Raw genomic sequence first — 13476 nt, 5'->3', positions numbered from 1 at the left:
ATAGCATCTTTTGGTTATAAAAAACTTAAAAATTCAAATTTACATTTTGATTTTAAAAAGTTTATTATAAAAACGTATTATTTTTTTTCCCAAAATGCAATAAATCCATGACACTTTTTTCAAAATGCAATTAATCCGTCAATATAAAAGTTATTTTTCAAATGTTTTTCAAAGTTGATTCATATACATGACAGAGTTTAAACTTTGCCAATATTTATCTTATATACAGGCATTTTACTAAAAATACATTCAGCCGTCACTCCCAAAATGAATCTTGTTAATGTTATAAATTATTTATCATCACCGATTAACGAGTATCTGGTGCCACCGCACGGTTAAATAAACACATTTGCCGAGTACATTGGTATTAAAAACGGCTTTTAAAAAAAGCCTTCAATGTTTACAGTGGGTGGAATGGAGCGCTGTGATTGGTTGAGAGCGGATATATCACGTTCTGCAGAGAAGGGAGACTGGCGTTTGTCGCGTTTTGGAAAGAAAGGGAGAAAACATGACAGAATAACACGACGGATATCGCATTTTGCGTAAAATTAATAAATTACATTTCAATACCGACCAGATACAATACTGATTTTGGCGAAAACTCAATTTTTTGAAAATGCCGTTTATCGTGTTTTGGAACCAAACTCTTCATATATATTATATTATATTATATTATATTATATTATATTATATTATATTATATTATATTATATTATATAATATTATATAATATAATATAATATAATATAATATAATATAATATAATATAATATAATATAATATAATATAATATAATATATATATATATATATATATATTATATATATATATATATATATATAATGTTTATAATAGAAAACTAGAACAAACAAACAAAATAAAGGAGAAAAATAACTCTGAAATTTAACAGAATATATTATTCAGTATAATAAATTCATTGATTAGCAGTTTGATCTCATAATGGTTGATCGTGTTCAGTTTCAGTTTCACTTTGATCACAGAGTCACATGGTTTTCTTTAAGAAATGTTCCAGGTTAAATATGGAAGTTTATGGACCAATGGATCATTTATGCTTATGTATAATGTTCAGGGTCAGTCAATTTTGTTTTGGAGAGTAATAATGCTTTTATTCATCAAGGACACATTAAATTGATCAAGTCACAGTAAAGACATTTATAATGTTACAAAAGATTCTACTTCAAATGACACGAGCAGATTCCCAATCATCAGGACTGACACAGTTAAAGGCGTGATGAACTGAGAAATCTAATTTTCCTTGAGCTTTTGACATATAAGAGGTCATCATACTTTAAGAATATCCTGTAAGTTTCAGAGCTGAAAACTTCCTTGTTAGTCCAATAAAAGCTTTAATTATTGACACCAGACCCAGAGAACGACAGGATTTACAAAGCGGGGATCTATGATGTCAAAGGGCAGCAAGCTCCGCCTCCACAGAAGATCATCAACGCCTACTTCATCCCTGCCTGTTTAGCCCCGCCCACCGATTCACACATGACATGCAATAGAATAGGTAGCCTAAGTAACAGGCCTACGTGGTGCTAAACCAGATCGAGCTACCAAGCAATAAACATGGCGTTGAGGATTACAAAATACTGTGCAGTGCCTCGATTCGACAGTAATGCAACATCATGTCAGTAACTGTGTTCATTCTGATGCTTGATCTGATATTAATGATTCATGTAGTGTCAGATGATCTTTGTCTGTGTGTCAGTAAATCAAACCAGTGACTAAACGTCAACTTGCGTTGTTTCTCTTAGTAGGATGAAAATAATCTGTTATTTAGCGGTGATTAAATTATATAAAGAAAGCGTCCCAAATGTCTTCCATTTAAGGATTATGGAGGCCACTGTGCTCTTAGGAACCTTAAGTGCAGCAGAAATGTTTTTGTAACCTTGGCCAGATCTGTGCCTTGCCACAATTCTGTCTCTGAGCTCTTCAGGCAGTTCCTTTGACCTCATGATTCTCATTTGCTCTGACATGCACTGTGAGCTGTAAGGTCTTATATAGACAGGTGTGTGGCTTTCCTAATCAAGTCCAATCAGTATAATCAAACACAGCTGGACTCAAATGAAGGTGTAGAACCATCTCAATGATGATCAGAAGAAACGGACAGCACCTGAGTTAAATATATGATTGTCACAGCAAAGGGTCTGAATACTTAGGACCATGTGATATTTCAGTTTTTCTTTTTTAATAAATCTGCAAAAATGTCAACAATTCTGTGTTTTTCTGTCAATATGGGGTGCTGTGTGTACATTAATGAGGAAAAAATTAACTTAAATGATTTTAGCAAATGGCTGCAATATAACAGAGTGAAAAATTTAAGGGGGTCTGAATACTAGTAACAGTTTCCACAGGAATATGAAACTGTTTTCAACATTGATAATAATCATAAATGTTGATCTTGATCATCAAAGCATCATGTTAGAATGATTTCTGAAGGATCATGTGACACTGAAGACTGGAGTAATGATGCTGAAAATTCAGCTTTGATCACTGGATATAAATTACACTTTACTATATATTGACATAGAAAATAGTTATTTTAAGTTGGAATAATATTTCACTATTTTTAATGTATTTTTGATCAAATAAATGCAGCTTTTTTCAGAAACATTAAAAAAAAATCTTTCCAATCCCAAACTTTTGAACTGAAGTGTATATAGATTTATGTCTAAGAGCTATCTTTCTCTATATAGAAATGTGTGTGTGTGTAATAAAAAGTGAAATCAAAAAGTATTGTCCATCTAATGAGTTTTGCGTCTCCTTTACTCAAGCTGATAGTAGAGATTATAATCTGCGAGCAGATAAATCTTATTGAGCTAAAAACAGACTGTTATCAGTGACCCATTGGACAACACAACACGATGACGTCATGAGCAGCTGATGCCGGTGCTGATCACCTAGCAACCAGCCAGAGCACCCTAGTTACCGGCTGAGGTGACACTGATGTGTTGGTGAAAGTGAGTCTTCAGACCTCCTCGCTCTGCTCAAACACACTGATGCAGAACGCACTGAACCGAGTCCATCAGTAACACTTTATTTCACAGCGTCCCTATCACTACACTAAAATCAGACTTTTACGCATAATTACGAGCAACAAGTACATGTAGCTAATTAACACACTGTGACAGGAACACATTAAATAAAGTGCTTTTTTCTGCGCTTCTCGACTGGAAGAAAGGACTTTGTTTTGAGTCGAATGAAATAAAAACATAATGAGCACTATAAAGAAATGACTCACTCGCAACCTTTGCATCCGCATCGGTTTGTTTTTACAGTGAAAACATGGATTTGAGCAGCATTCCTGGCTCCGGCGGTTACACATTAAACTCTGACACTGGATCTGGAATCAAACACCTCACACAACACACCCATCAGATCATCACACACACACTGACCGTCAGGATGGACACGGCCAGCGAAGCCTCCAGCGCTCAGGAACGACCCAAATGGGACAACAAGGTCCAGTATCTGCTGACATGCATCGGATTCGCTGTGGGACTCGGGAACGTTTGGAGATTCCCGTATCTGTGCCAGATTTACGGAGGAGGTGAATTTATTAATTCAGCTTTTGTGCTGCAGATTTTCATTACAGTGAGAATAAAACCGAAGATGATTTTAGATGGATGTCTATAGTGGATATCCGTCTGTTTTTGACATAATTATATTCTTCCTCAGTTTTGTTTTCCAGCACAAATATATAAACATACTTAAATCAAGATGCATTTACTGGAGAAGCAAAATGACTGAAGATATTAAGACTTTTAAAATTCCTTTGAATTAATTTTTATTTTTCTGACTCCACTGGCAGAGATTTGCTCTTGTTTTACTCACTTCATTTTGATGCATTTTTCATAAAACATTGTGATTAAATTTAGCAATTTCAGTGTAAAAATTGTTTAAAAGTTGGGCATCACTTTACAATAAGGGCTGATTAGTTAACATTAATGCATTAACTAACATGAACCAACAACAAACAATAAATGTGACCCTGGGCAACAAAACCGGTCATATTTTGTAGCAAGAGCCAACAATAAATTATCGATTTTTCTTTTATGCCAAAAATCATTTGGATATTAAGTAAAGATCATGTTCCATGAAGATATTTTGTAAATTTCCAACCATACATATATCAAAAATGTCTTTTTGTGCATTGCTAAGGACTTCATTTGAATTTGATTTTCTCAATATTTTGATTTTTTCGCACACTCGGATTCCAGATTTTCAAATAGTTGTATCTCAACCAAATATCCAAACTTATTTATCAGCTTTCAGATGATGTATAAATCTAAATTTCAGAAAAAAAATGACCATTATGACTGGTTTTGTGGTGCAGGGTCACATATTTATTATTTACAGCATGCATGTTGTTTAATAGAAATACAGTTATTCATTGTTATTAACTAACGCTAACAGATCCTTTTGATGTTAAAAATGTATTGGTAAAAGCTGAAATCACATTAATATGAATAAATGTATTGTTCATTGTTAGGTCTGCTGACTAATCAAACCATTCTGTTATCAAAAATCATTTAATGAGTGAAAAAGTTGAAAGCAGTTACCTTTCCTTCCTGAATATTAAAGTTAATAAATAATAATTCTTGTTATGTAATAATCGAATTGATCACAGTAAGTGCTCTTATGTCACTCTTAAGTATAAACATGACGACAAAACACTGTTCCAGATTCACTCTTAAAAATAAAAGTTCTTGATGGTTCCATAAAGAATCTTCAACATCCATGGAATCTTTCCAAAGTTCTTAGATTATTAAAGTGTTCTTCACACTAAGAAAATAATGGTTCTTTTAAGAACTGATCACTGAAAGGTTCTACGAGGATCCAAAAATGCTTCTTCTATAGCATCACTGCGAAATGTTTTAGAACCTTTATTTTTTAAAAAGTATCAATTGTATTAAGTGTTTTATATTTACATTTTAGCACACTTTATCCAACTTAGGGCAAAGAGCCAAAAATACTGGTACTGAACAATGCCAGGTTTATCTGACAACTAGATTAGGAGGGGAAATGCAGAGAAGAAAATCAATATTTCTTAGTCAAAGTATCAAGTCAATATCAGTATTTCAATACCCACATTTGGAGGTTGTGACGTGTGTGTGTGTGTGTGTCAGGTGCGTTCCTGATCCCGTACCTGATCGCGCTGGTCTTCGAGGGTTTGCCGCTGCTGTATCTGGAGCTGGCGATCGGTCAGAGTCTGAGGAAGGGCAGCATCGGCGTCTGGCACTCCATCTCTCCTCTGCTGGGTGGAGTGGGTGAGTGACCGCTGGAGTCACACGGTCATCTGCATGTCACAGACCCTGACAGACAGAAAGAGATCATATCAGTGCCCTTGATTTCTCTCTGAATAGATAAACACTGGTGTTGAATATTACACAGATGTACTGTGATGTTCACTACCGCTCAACAGTTTAGAATAAGAGCTTTGATCACAGGAATAAATTACATTTTACTAGCTATTTTAAATTCTAACAATGTTTCACTGTATTTTTGATCAAATAAATGCAGCTTTCTTTACAAAAAAAAATCATAATTATTCCAAACTTTTGACTGATCTAACAGTCTGTGATTTTCCATGAGCAAATGTTTGATGTGCGTTACTGTATATCAACCACTTTATGAGTTCATAAAAGTGTTATACAGTTATTACAGTATGAAGAGCAGTGATGTGTTGGCAGGTGTGGCGTCTATGTTCCTCTCCTTCCTGGTGGGCTTGTTTTATAACATGATTCTGGCCTGGGTTCTGTGGTACTTCTTCCACTCGTTCGAGGAGCCGCTGCCCTGGAGTCGATGTCCCGTCAACGACAACAACACGGGTACAGACACACAAATCACTAAACGCTCATTACTGTTATATCATGAAAACTAAAGGATGAAGCATGATGTTCAGGAAGTAATGAAATACGCCCTGTCTGGATAAATATGATTCTTTCACATTAAAATCTGAATAAAAATTAACTAGTCAAATAAATACAGAGCAATTCTCAAAAAGCCTGTCAAGAACATAATATTTCACACCTCAATTAAGAAACAAACAAATAAATAATAATAATAATAATAATGAATATAAATGTAATAAGTAAATGATATAAATAATAAAATAAATATAAATAAATAAAATTAGTAAATAAATACATTAAAAATAAATAAAAATATACTTTAAAAATAAATGAAAATAAAACAAAAGTATAAATACATTAAAAATAAACATGAAATAAAATAAAATAAATAATAAATAAAAAGTCAAAACAAATACATTAAAATAAATCCATATAAAATAATTATAAATATAAATAAATTCATTAAAAATAAACATTACAAATACAATTAATTGAAAATACATAAAAAGTAAATAAATATACATTAAATATATATACACATTAAAAATAAATAAAAATAAGGTAAATCTTAAAATAATTATAAATACATTGAAAATAAATAAATATACATTCAAATAAATCAAAATAAAATAAACAAAATATAAGAAAAATAATATAAAAATAAAAGTATAAATACACTGAAAATAAAAAGTAAAAATACATACATTTTAATAAAACTATAAATACATCAAATAAATAGATATACATTAAAATAAATCAATATAAATAAACAAAAATATAAAATATATTAAAATTAAACAAAAATATAAATAATACATTAAAAACAAACATTAAATAATATATTTAATAAAAATATTAAATACATTGAAAATAAAAAGTCAAAACAAATACATTAAAATAAATCTATATAAAATAAATAAAAATATAAATAAATTCATTAAAAATAAACATTACAAATACTTGAAAATACATAAAAAGTAAATAAATATACATTAAAAATAAATAAAAATACAATTATAAATACATTGAAAATACATCAAATCAATATAAAAAGTAAATATATATAAAAATAAATAAAAATAAGATGAATCTAAAAATAATTATAAATACATTGAAAATACATCAAATCAATATAAAAAGTAAATATATATAAAAATAAATAAAAATAAGATGAATCTAAAAATAATTATAAATACATTGAAAATAAATAAATAAATATACATTAAAATAAATCAATATAAAATAAAATATAAGGAAAAAAATAAATAAATAAAAGTATAAATACACTGAAAATAAATGAAAAGTAAAAATACATACATTTAAATAAAACTATAAATACATCACATAAATAGATATACATTAAAATAAATCAATATAAATAAATAAATATATTAAAATTAAACAAAAATATAAATAATACATTAAAAACAAACATTAAATAAAAGTATAAATACATTGAAAATAAATAAATAAGTCAAAACAAATACATTAAAATAAATCTATATAAAATATAAATAAATTCATTAAAAATAAACATCACACAATAGATGAATCTAAAAATAATTATAAATACATTGAAAATAAATAAATAAATACACATTAAAATAAATCAACATAAAATAAAATATAAGAAAAATAAAATTAAAAAAAATAAAAGTACAAATACACTGAAAATAAATGAAAAGTAAAAATACATACATTTAAATAAAACTATAAATACATCACATAAATAGATATACATTAAAATAAATAAAAATACATTCAAAAACACATAAATATAAATAAAAAGTATATAAAAATACATTAAAACATAAACAGTATGTACTCACATTAGTGTGTGTGGTGCTGTAATGTGTGTGCTGATGTCCTCAGGTTACGTGGAGGAGTGTGTGCTCAGCACACCGGTCAACTACTACTGGTACAGACAGACGCTGAACATCTCTCCAGACATCGAGCAGAGCGGCTCTCTGCAGTGGTGGCTCGTCCTGTGCCTGGCCTCGGCCTGGAGCATCGTCTACATCTGCTTCATACGGGGCATCGAGACCATCGGGAAGGTGACGACACACACTATGCGAGCTTGTTTGTGTTTAGTGGATCACGCTGATGGTTAATGTGGTGATTGCGCAGGCCGTGTACGTGACCGCCACCTTCCCGTACCTGGTGCTGACCATCTTCATAGTGAGGGCCCTCACGTTACCAGGGGCCACCGACGGTCTGCGGTACCTCTTCACACCAGACGTGAGTCTCGCAGCACACATGTGCAGTATATGAACACCAGCAGGAGATTCAGGAGTCATGTGATCTTCTCTCTGCAGTGGACGCTGCTGATGGACCCTCAGGTGTGGCTGGACGCGGCCACTCAGATCTTCTTCTCTCTGTCTCTGGCCTTCGGAGGACTCATCGCCTTCTCCAGCTACAACCCCAAAAAGTAAGAGTGTCAAATCAGTTCGTAACTGAATATACATCGTTAGACTTAGACACACACATGTGCTTCCAACAGGAATAACTGCGAGCGAGACGCTGTGTTGGTCGGATGCATTAACAGCGCCACGTCTCTCTACGCTTCCATCCCCATATTCGCCATCTTGGGCTTCAAGGCCACGAGCAACTTCAACAGCTGCGTCGACGGGTGACACGAACTCACTGCAGTTTCAGCAATGTGCCGTCGAGTGCGTTTAAACTGACCGGTTTGTGTTTGTTTGCAGTAACATCCTGGATCTGACCAACGCCTTCGACATCGCGGACAAAAACATCACGAGTGAGAACTACCAGAACTGGCTGACCTATCTGAACTCGAGCGATCCGGATAAAGTCTCCAGTCTGAACCTGAAGCACTGCGACCTGCAGAACTTCCTGGACCAGGTAAACAGAGACCAAGACCTTTCTGCTGAATGTAAAGTGTGCGAGGGCTGACGCGCCGGCGACTCTCTCTTACCCAGAGTGCTTCAGGAACGGGTCTGGCGTTCATCGTGTTCACGGAGGCGGTGACGGAGATGCCGGGTTCTCAGGTGTGGGCCGTGCTCTTCTTCGTCATGCTGTTCAGTCTGGGTCTGTCCTCCATGTTTGGGAATCTGGAGGGCGTCCTGACGCCGCTGCTCGACCTGCACATGGTGCCCAAGTGGATGCCCAAAGAGCTCTTCACAGGTACCGACTCCTGACACACAGGCCGTATGCAAATGAGGGAGGGCGTATGGTAATGATATGCTAATATAGGTCTGATCTGTGTGCTGAGCTTCCTGGTGGCGTTGATCTTCACGCTGGGATCTGGGAACTACTGGCTGGAGATCTTCAACAGTTACGTGGGCTCCGTCCCGCTCCTCGTCATCGCCTTCTTCGAGATCATCGGAGTCGTTTGCTTCTATGGAATGAAACAGTAGGAAAATTAATTTATTCATTTTAAAGCCAGCAATGCCATCAGTAAAAAACAGTTAATAATAATAATAATAATAATTAAAAAAAAAAACATTAAAACTTAAGTTAAATCATAAAAATGCAAACTTAAAATAACTGTAAAAAACTAATCAAAAATGTAAAATTAAAATGAATAATTTTCAAATAAAACTAAATTAAATCATAAGAATGCAAAATTAAAATAATTTTAAAATACAAAAAAAAACTTTCTAATATTAATCATAAATATCAAATTAAATGAATAATTTTAAAATAAAAACAAAAATAAAACAGAAAATTAAATTAAATCAGAAAAATGCAAACTTAAAATAACTGTAAAAAACTAATCAAAAATGTAAAATTAAAATGAATAATTTTCAAATAAAACTAAATTAAATCATAAGAATGCAAAATTAAAATAATTTTAAAATACAAAAAAAAACTTTCTAATATTAATCATAAATATCAAATTAAATGAATAATTTAAAAATAAAAACAAAAATAAAACAGAAAATTAAATTAAATCAGAAAAATGCAAACTTAAAATAACTGTAAAAAACAAATAAAAAATGTAAAATTAAAATGAATAATTTTCAAATAAAACAAAATAAAATCATAAGAATGCAAAATTAAAATAATTAAAATATTAAAATAAAATAATTAAAATAAAATAAAAAATAAAACAGAAAATTAAATTAAATCAGAAAAATGCAAACTTAAAATAACAGTAAAATACAAAAAAACACTCAATTTAAATAATAAACATTTAAAATGAATCATTTTCAATTAAAAATAAATATTAAATCATAAAAATCCAAAAATAAATTAACTACAAAAACATTTACTAAAAATAACAAATGTGCAATTAAAATCAATTAAAAAGAACAATAACAAAAACTAATTAAATTAAATGATAAAAATGTAAAAAATAATAATCATAATAAAAAATTTAAAATGTTAAAATACAAAACAATTACTAAAAGTAAAATGTAAATCATAAACATGTTAAATTAAAATTTAAAAAATACAAATAAAACACTTACTAAAAGTTAATATAAAAACTAAAATATTATAAAATAAAAATATTTTAAAATAAAAAAATTAAAACCTTTGTACATATTTAATCATATAAATGTAAAATGAAAATAATTTCAAAATAAAAAAAATAAAACTTTAAAAAATAAATAAATAAATAAATCAAACTTACTAAAAATGATTAAATATTTTATTTGTTTAGCTTTATGTCATTAATCGACATCAGAGAACCGTGAACAATTATTGAAATAGAAAATGATTGAAATATGAACGAATCTCAGTATTGTAGCTCAAGAGTTTTGGCGTGCTTGAGTCTCAGCATCATTTGAGATGGTTTGAGACCGACTGATGGCGGTCTGTGCTTCAGGTTCAGCGATGACATCGAGCACATGACGGGACGCAGGCCGAACCTGTACTGGCGCGTGTGCTGGATGGGCATCAGTCCCCTCATGCTGCTGGTGGTTCTGGTGGCGTACGTCGCCGTCCAGGTCCAGAAACACCCCACGTATCCCACCTGGGACCCCAAATATGTGAGTGACAATTCTAAAATAAAAACAAATTAAATTAAATCATAAAAAATGAACTTAAAATTAAAATCCAAGCTCATGTTTCTCTGATGTCGGTCACCTGCAGGAAAACTTCCCGGAGTCGGAGGTGAAGCCGTATTCGGACTGGGTGTTTGCGATCTGTGTGCTGCTGAGCTCCGTTCCTGTGCTCTCCATCCCCATCGTGGCCGTTTACAGACTCATCCGACGGCAAACGCGCGCACAGACCGGCAGCGGTTACCCCAACCCCTACAGCAACCGGGCCTTCGCCCCCGACGCTCAGACCGAGAGCTTCAAAGCGCTCTAGAAGAGACGCCACTACCTGCAAACAAACTCTTGAAACTCCATCTCGGGACTTTAAGCACGTTTTTGCTTTTAAACCAACATGTGCCTGAGGAAGAAACTCTGAAATTTGACTTCACTACATCTGTAAATTATTTAAATTACTTATATATATTAGTGACAAAAGTTTGTCCTTAAACTATGTGAAAAATTAAAACATTGATTACTCTTATTCTGGTAAACGCAAGATGTTCGACAAATTTCCAAGGTGTAAATATCATGTTTACAAAACTCAAAATAGTGATTTCATTTTTAGAGTTTTTTTTTTTAATTTTAAGATTAAAAAATATTACGTGCAATAATATATTATATATATATATATATATATATATACATATATACACAGTGCTGGGTAGATTACTTACAAATTGTACTCTGATACGGATTCCAAATCAAAAAATACATTTAGATTACTTTTAGATTACTTTTGACTAAACTGGTTTATCGCATTGATTTGAATAGGATAATCTTGTACCATATCGTTGGAAAAATACAAATAGAAAGAAAATATATTCCATTATTTGTCATCAATAACATTAACGTGCATTAAATATTACATTACATTTCCCACTGCAGGGGTTTGTGAGTTTAATGAAATGCTAATAAGTAATTACATCATAAACATTGTAAATCAAAGAAAATAATTTTTTAAATAAAAACAATAAAAATAAAAAAAATTTTTTTGCTTAAATGCATGTCATCAGAGCAACATCAGAGAATATAAATTTAAATTTATTATCCATTATTATTGGCCTAACTTAAGTTAAATTCTCAGGAGGAACTTAATTCAAATAATATATGTAATCGATAAAAAAGTAACTGTAGTCTGATTACGAGTATTTTAAAATGTAATACAATCTAATTACAATTACTTAATTTTTGGAACCTGATTACATGTAATCAATTACTACCCAGCACTGTGTGTGCATATGTTTAATAATTAACATTCTTATTAAATTAACATTTGTGTAAGTGATATATCCACATTTTGAAGTGTTTTCAGATGCTTGAGTTGACCTGACGCAGTAGCAGGAGCGATTCTAGTGCAGATCAATGTTTTACTACACAAAAAGTTCCTCCAAGACAAGCGTTTGATTCTTTAATGTTATATTGGAGCAGCTGCACAGAATCTCATCATCTGGTCACACATTACAGATATCAGAGAGTTTGTACATTTCCATTCAAATGTGTTTCGCTCACGGATCACGTCCCTCGCCGGCAGATGAGATTCAGTTAGTGATTAACCAGAATAACGAGCGCAGGCGTTTACAGCTGCATAACAGTGTGTAATCATGTGACTGAAAATAAGTCTGTCAATCAACTCATTCACTTCAGTGAAAATGTCACGCTTGATAAAAGTCGTTTCAACTTTTATAAGAATAAAAATGCTATTTTTACAAGTAGTGCATTTCCTGTTGAGTTTTTACACATTTTCGGCACTAATTCAAGTGTAAAATCTGCAAAATAAAGGGGTTGTTGATTATGATTTGAGTTTTTTAACTTTAGTTAGTGTGTAATGTTGCTGTTTGAACATAAACAACATCTGCAAAGTTACGACACTCAAAGTTCAATGCAAAGAGAGATATTTTCTTTTACAGAAATCACTTTTTAAGGACTACAATGAGCTTCTTCCCCGGTTAGTGACATCACAAATCCTAAAATTTGCATAAACCCCGCCCCTGAGAACACTCAACAAAGGGGGTGAGACCATGTTGGGCTGCTTTAGAGAAGAGGAAGAGTTGTTGTAGTCGAGTGTTGTTGTCATGCCGTCATTTTACGCCGGACTGCTTCACAAACGAGGGTCAATTCAACACAAAAGATGAACATGACGACACATGCTAGTGGATGAGCTGAATCAACTCCACAGCAACTACATCAATTTATCCACTAACCATTCAGAAACGTCTAAAAGTTGTAACTTCTTCCTGAGTCTCTCCATCAGTGTCGACTCCGGTTTGAACAATGTAAGGCTGAACACTTTCCTCATTTTGGCTGCGTGAGATTCCCCAGCTTTGTTGTTGTTGAGCTGCTAAAGCTCCGCCCTCTTCTGGCAAGCGGAGCTCATTTGCATTTAAAGGGACACACACAAAAACGGCGTGTTTTTGCTTAAACCCAAATAGGGGCGAATTTGACAAGCTATAATAAATGATCTGTGGGGTTAAAGGATCCTGTGAAATCTGTAATTACTGCATCTGGAAACATCATCAAATTAAACTAAATATTTCATTGGTTTGCAGGATATTTCCTTTTGTTTGAATAACTTAAACAACTCACTTGTGCGATGA

General features: G+C 32.3%; 1 protein-coding gene across 1 annotated transcript; it reads left to right on the top strand.

Annotated features, from left to right (window-relative positions):
- Positions 1-3267: 3267 nt before the first annotated feature.
- On the top strand, positions 3268-12995 carry slc6a18 (solute carrier family 6 member 18). Its single transcript, XM_067411402.1, has 12 exons — positions 3268-3574; positions 5154-5294; positions 5718-5855; positions 7752-7933; positions 8007-8117; positions 8195-8307; positions 8380-8508; positions 8585-8741; positions 8819-9023; positions 9093-9252; positions 10672-10834; positions 10938-12995. The coding sequence occupies exons 1-12, from the start codon at positions 3310-3312 to the stop codon at positions 11154-11156; spliced, it is 1983 nt and encodes a 660-aa protein (XP_067267503.1). The 5' UTR covers positions 3268-3309; the 3' UTR covers positions 11157-12995.
- The last annotated feature ends 481 nt before the right edge of the window (positions 12996-13476 follow it).

This window comes from Chanodichthys erythropterus, chromosome 15 (genome assembly GCF_024489055.1).
Source record: "Chanodichthys erythropterus isolate Z2021 chromosome 15, ASM2448905v1, whole genome shotgun sequence".
NCBI lineage: Eukaryota > Metazoa > Chordata > Actinopteri > Cypriniformes > Xenocyprididae > Chanodichthys > Chanodichthys erythropterus.
This window is presented reverse-complemented; position numbering and strand designations above follow the sequence as displayed.

Bases quoted from the DNA above. Each gene is read 5' to 3' on its own strand.
- slc6a18 (XM_067411402.1), top strand. From the start codon at position 3,310: ATGGATTTGAGCAGCATTCCTGGCTCCGGCGGTTACACATTAAACTCT. The intron at 5,295-5,717 runs GTGAGTGACCGC...ATGTGTTGGCAG, and splicing joins TCCTCTGCTGGGTGGAGTGG to GTGTGGCGTCTATGTTCCTC. The intron at 8,118-8,194 runs GTGAGTCTCGCA...TTCTCTCTGCAG, and splicing joins GGTACCTCTTCACACCAGAC to TGGACGCTGCTGATGGACCC.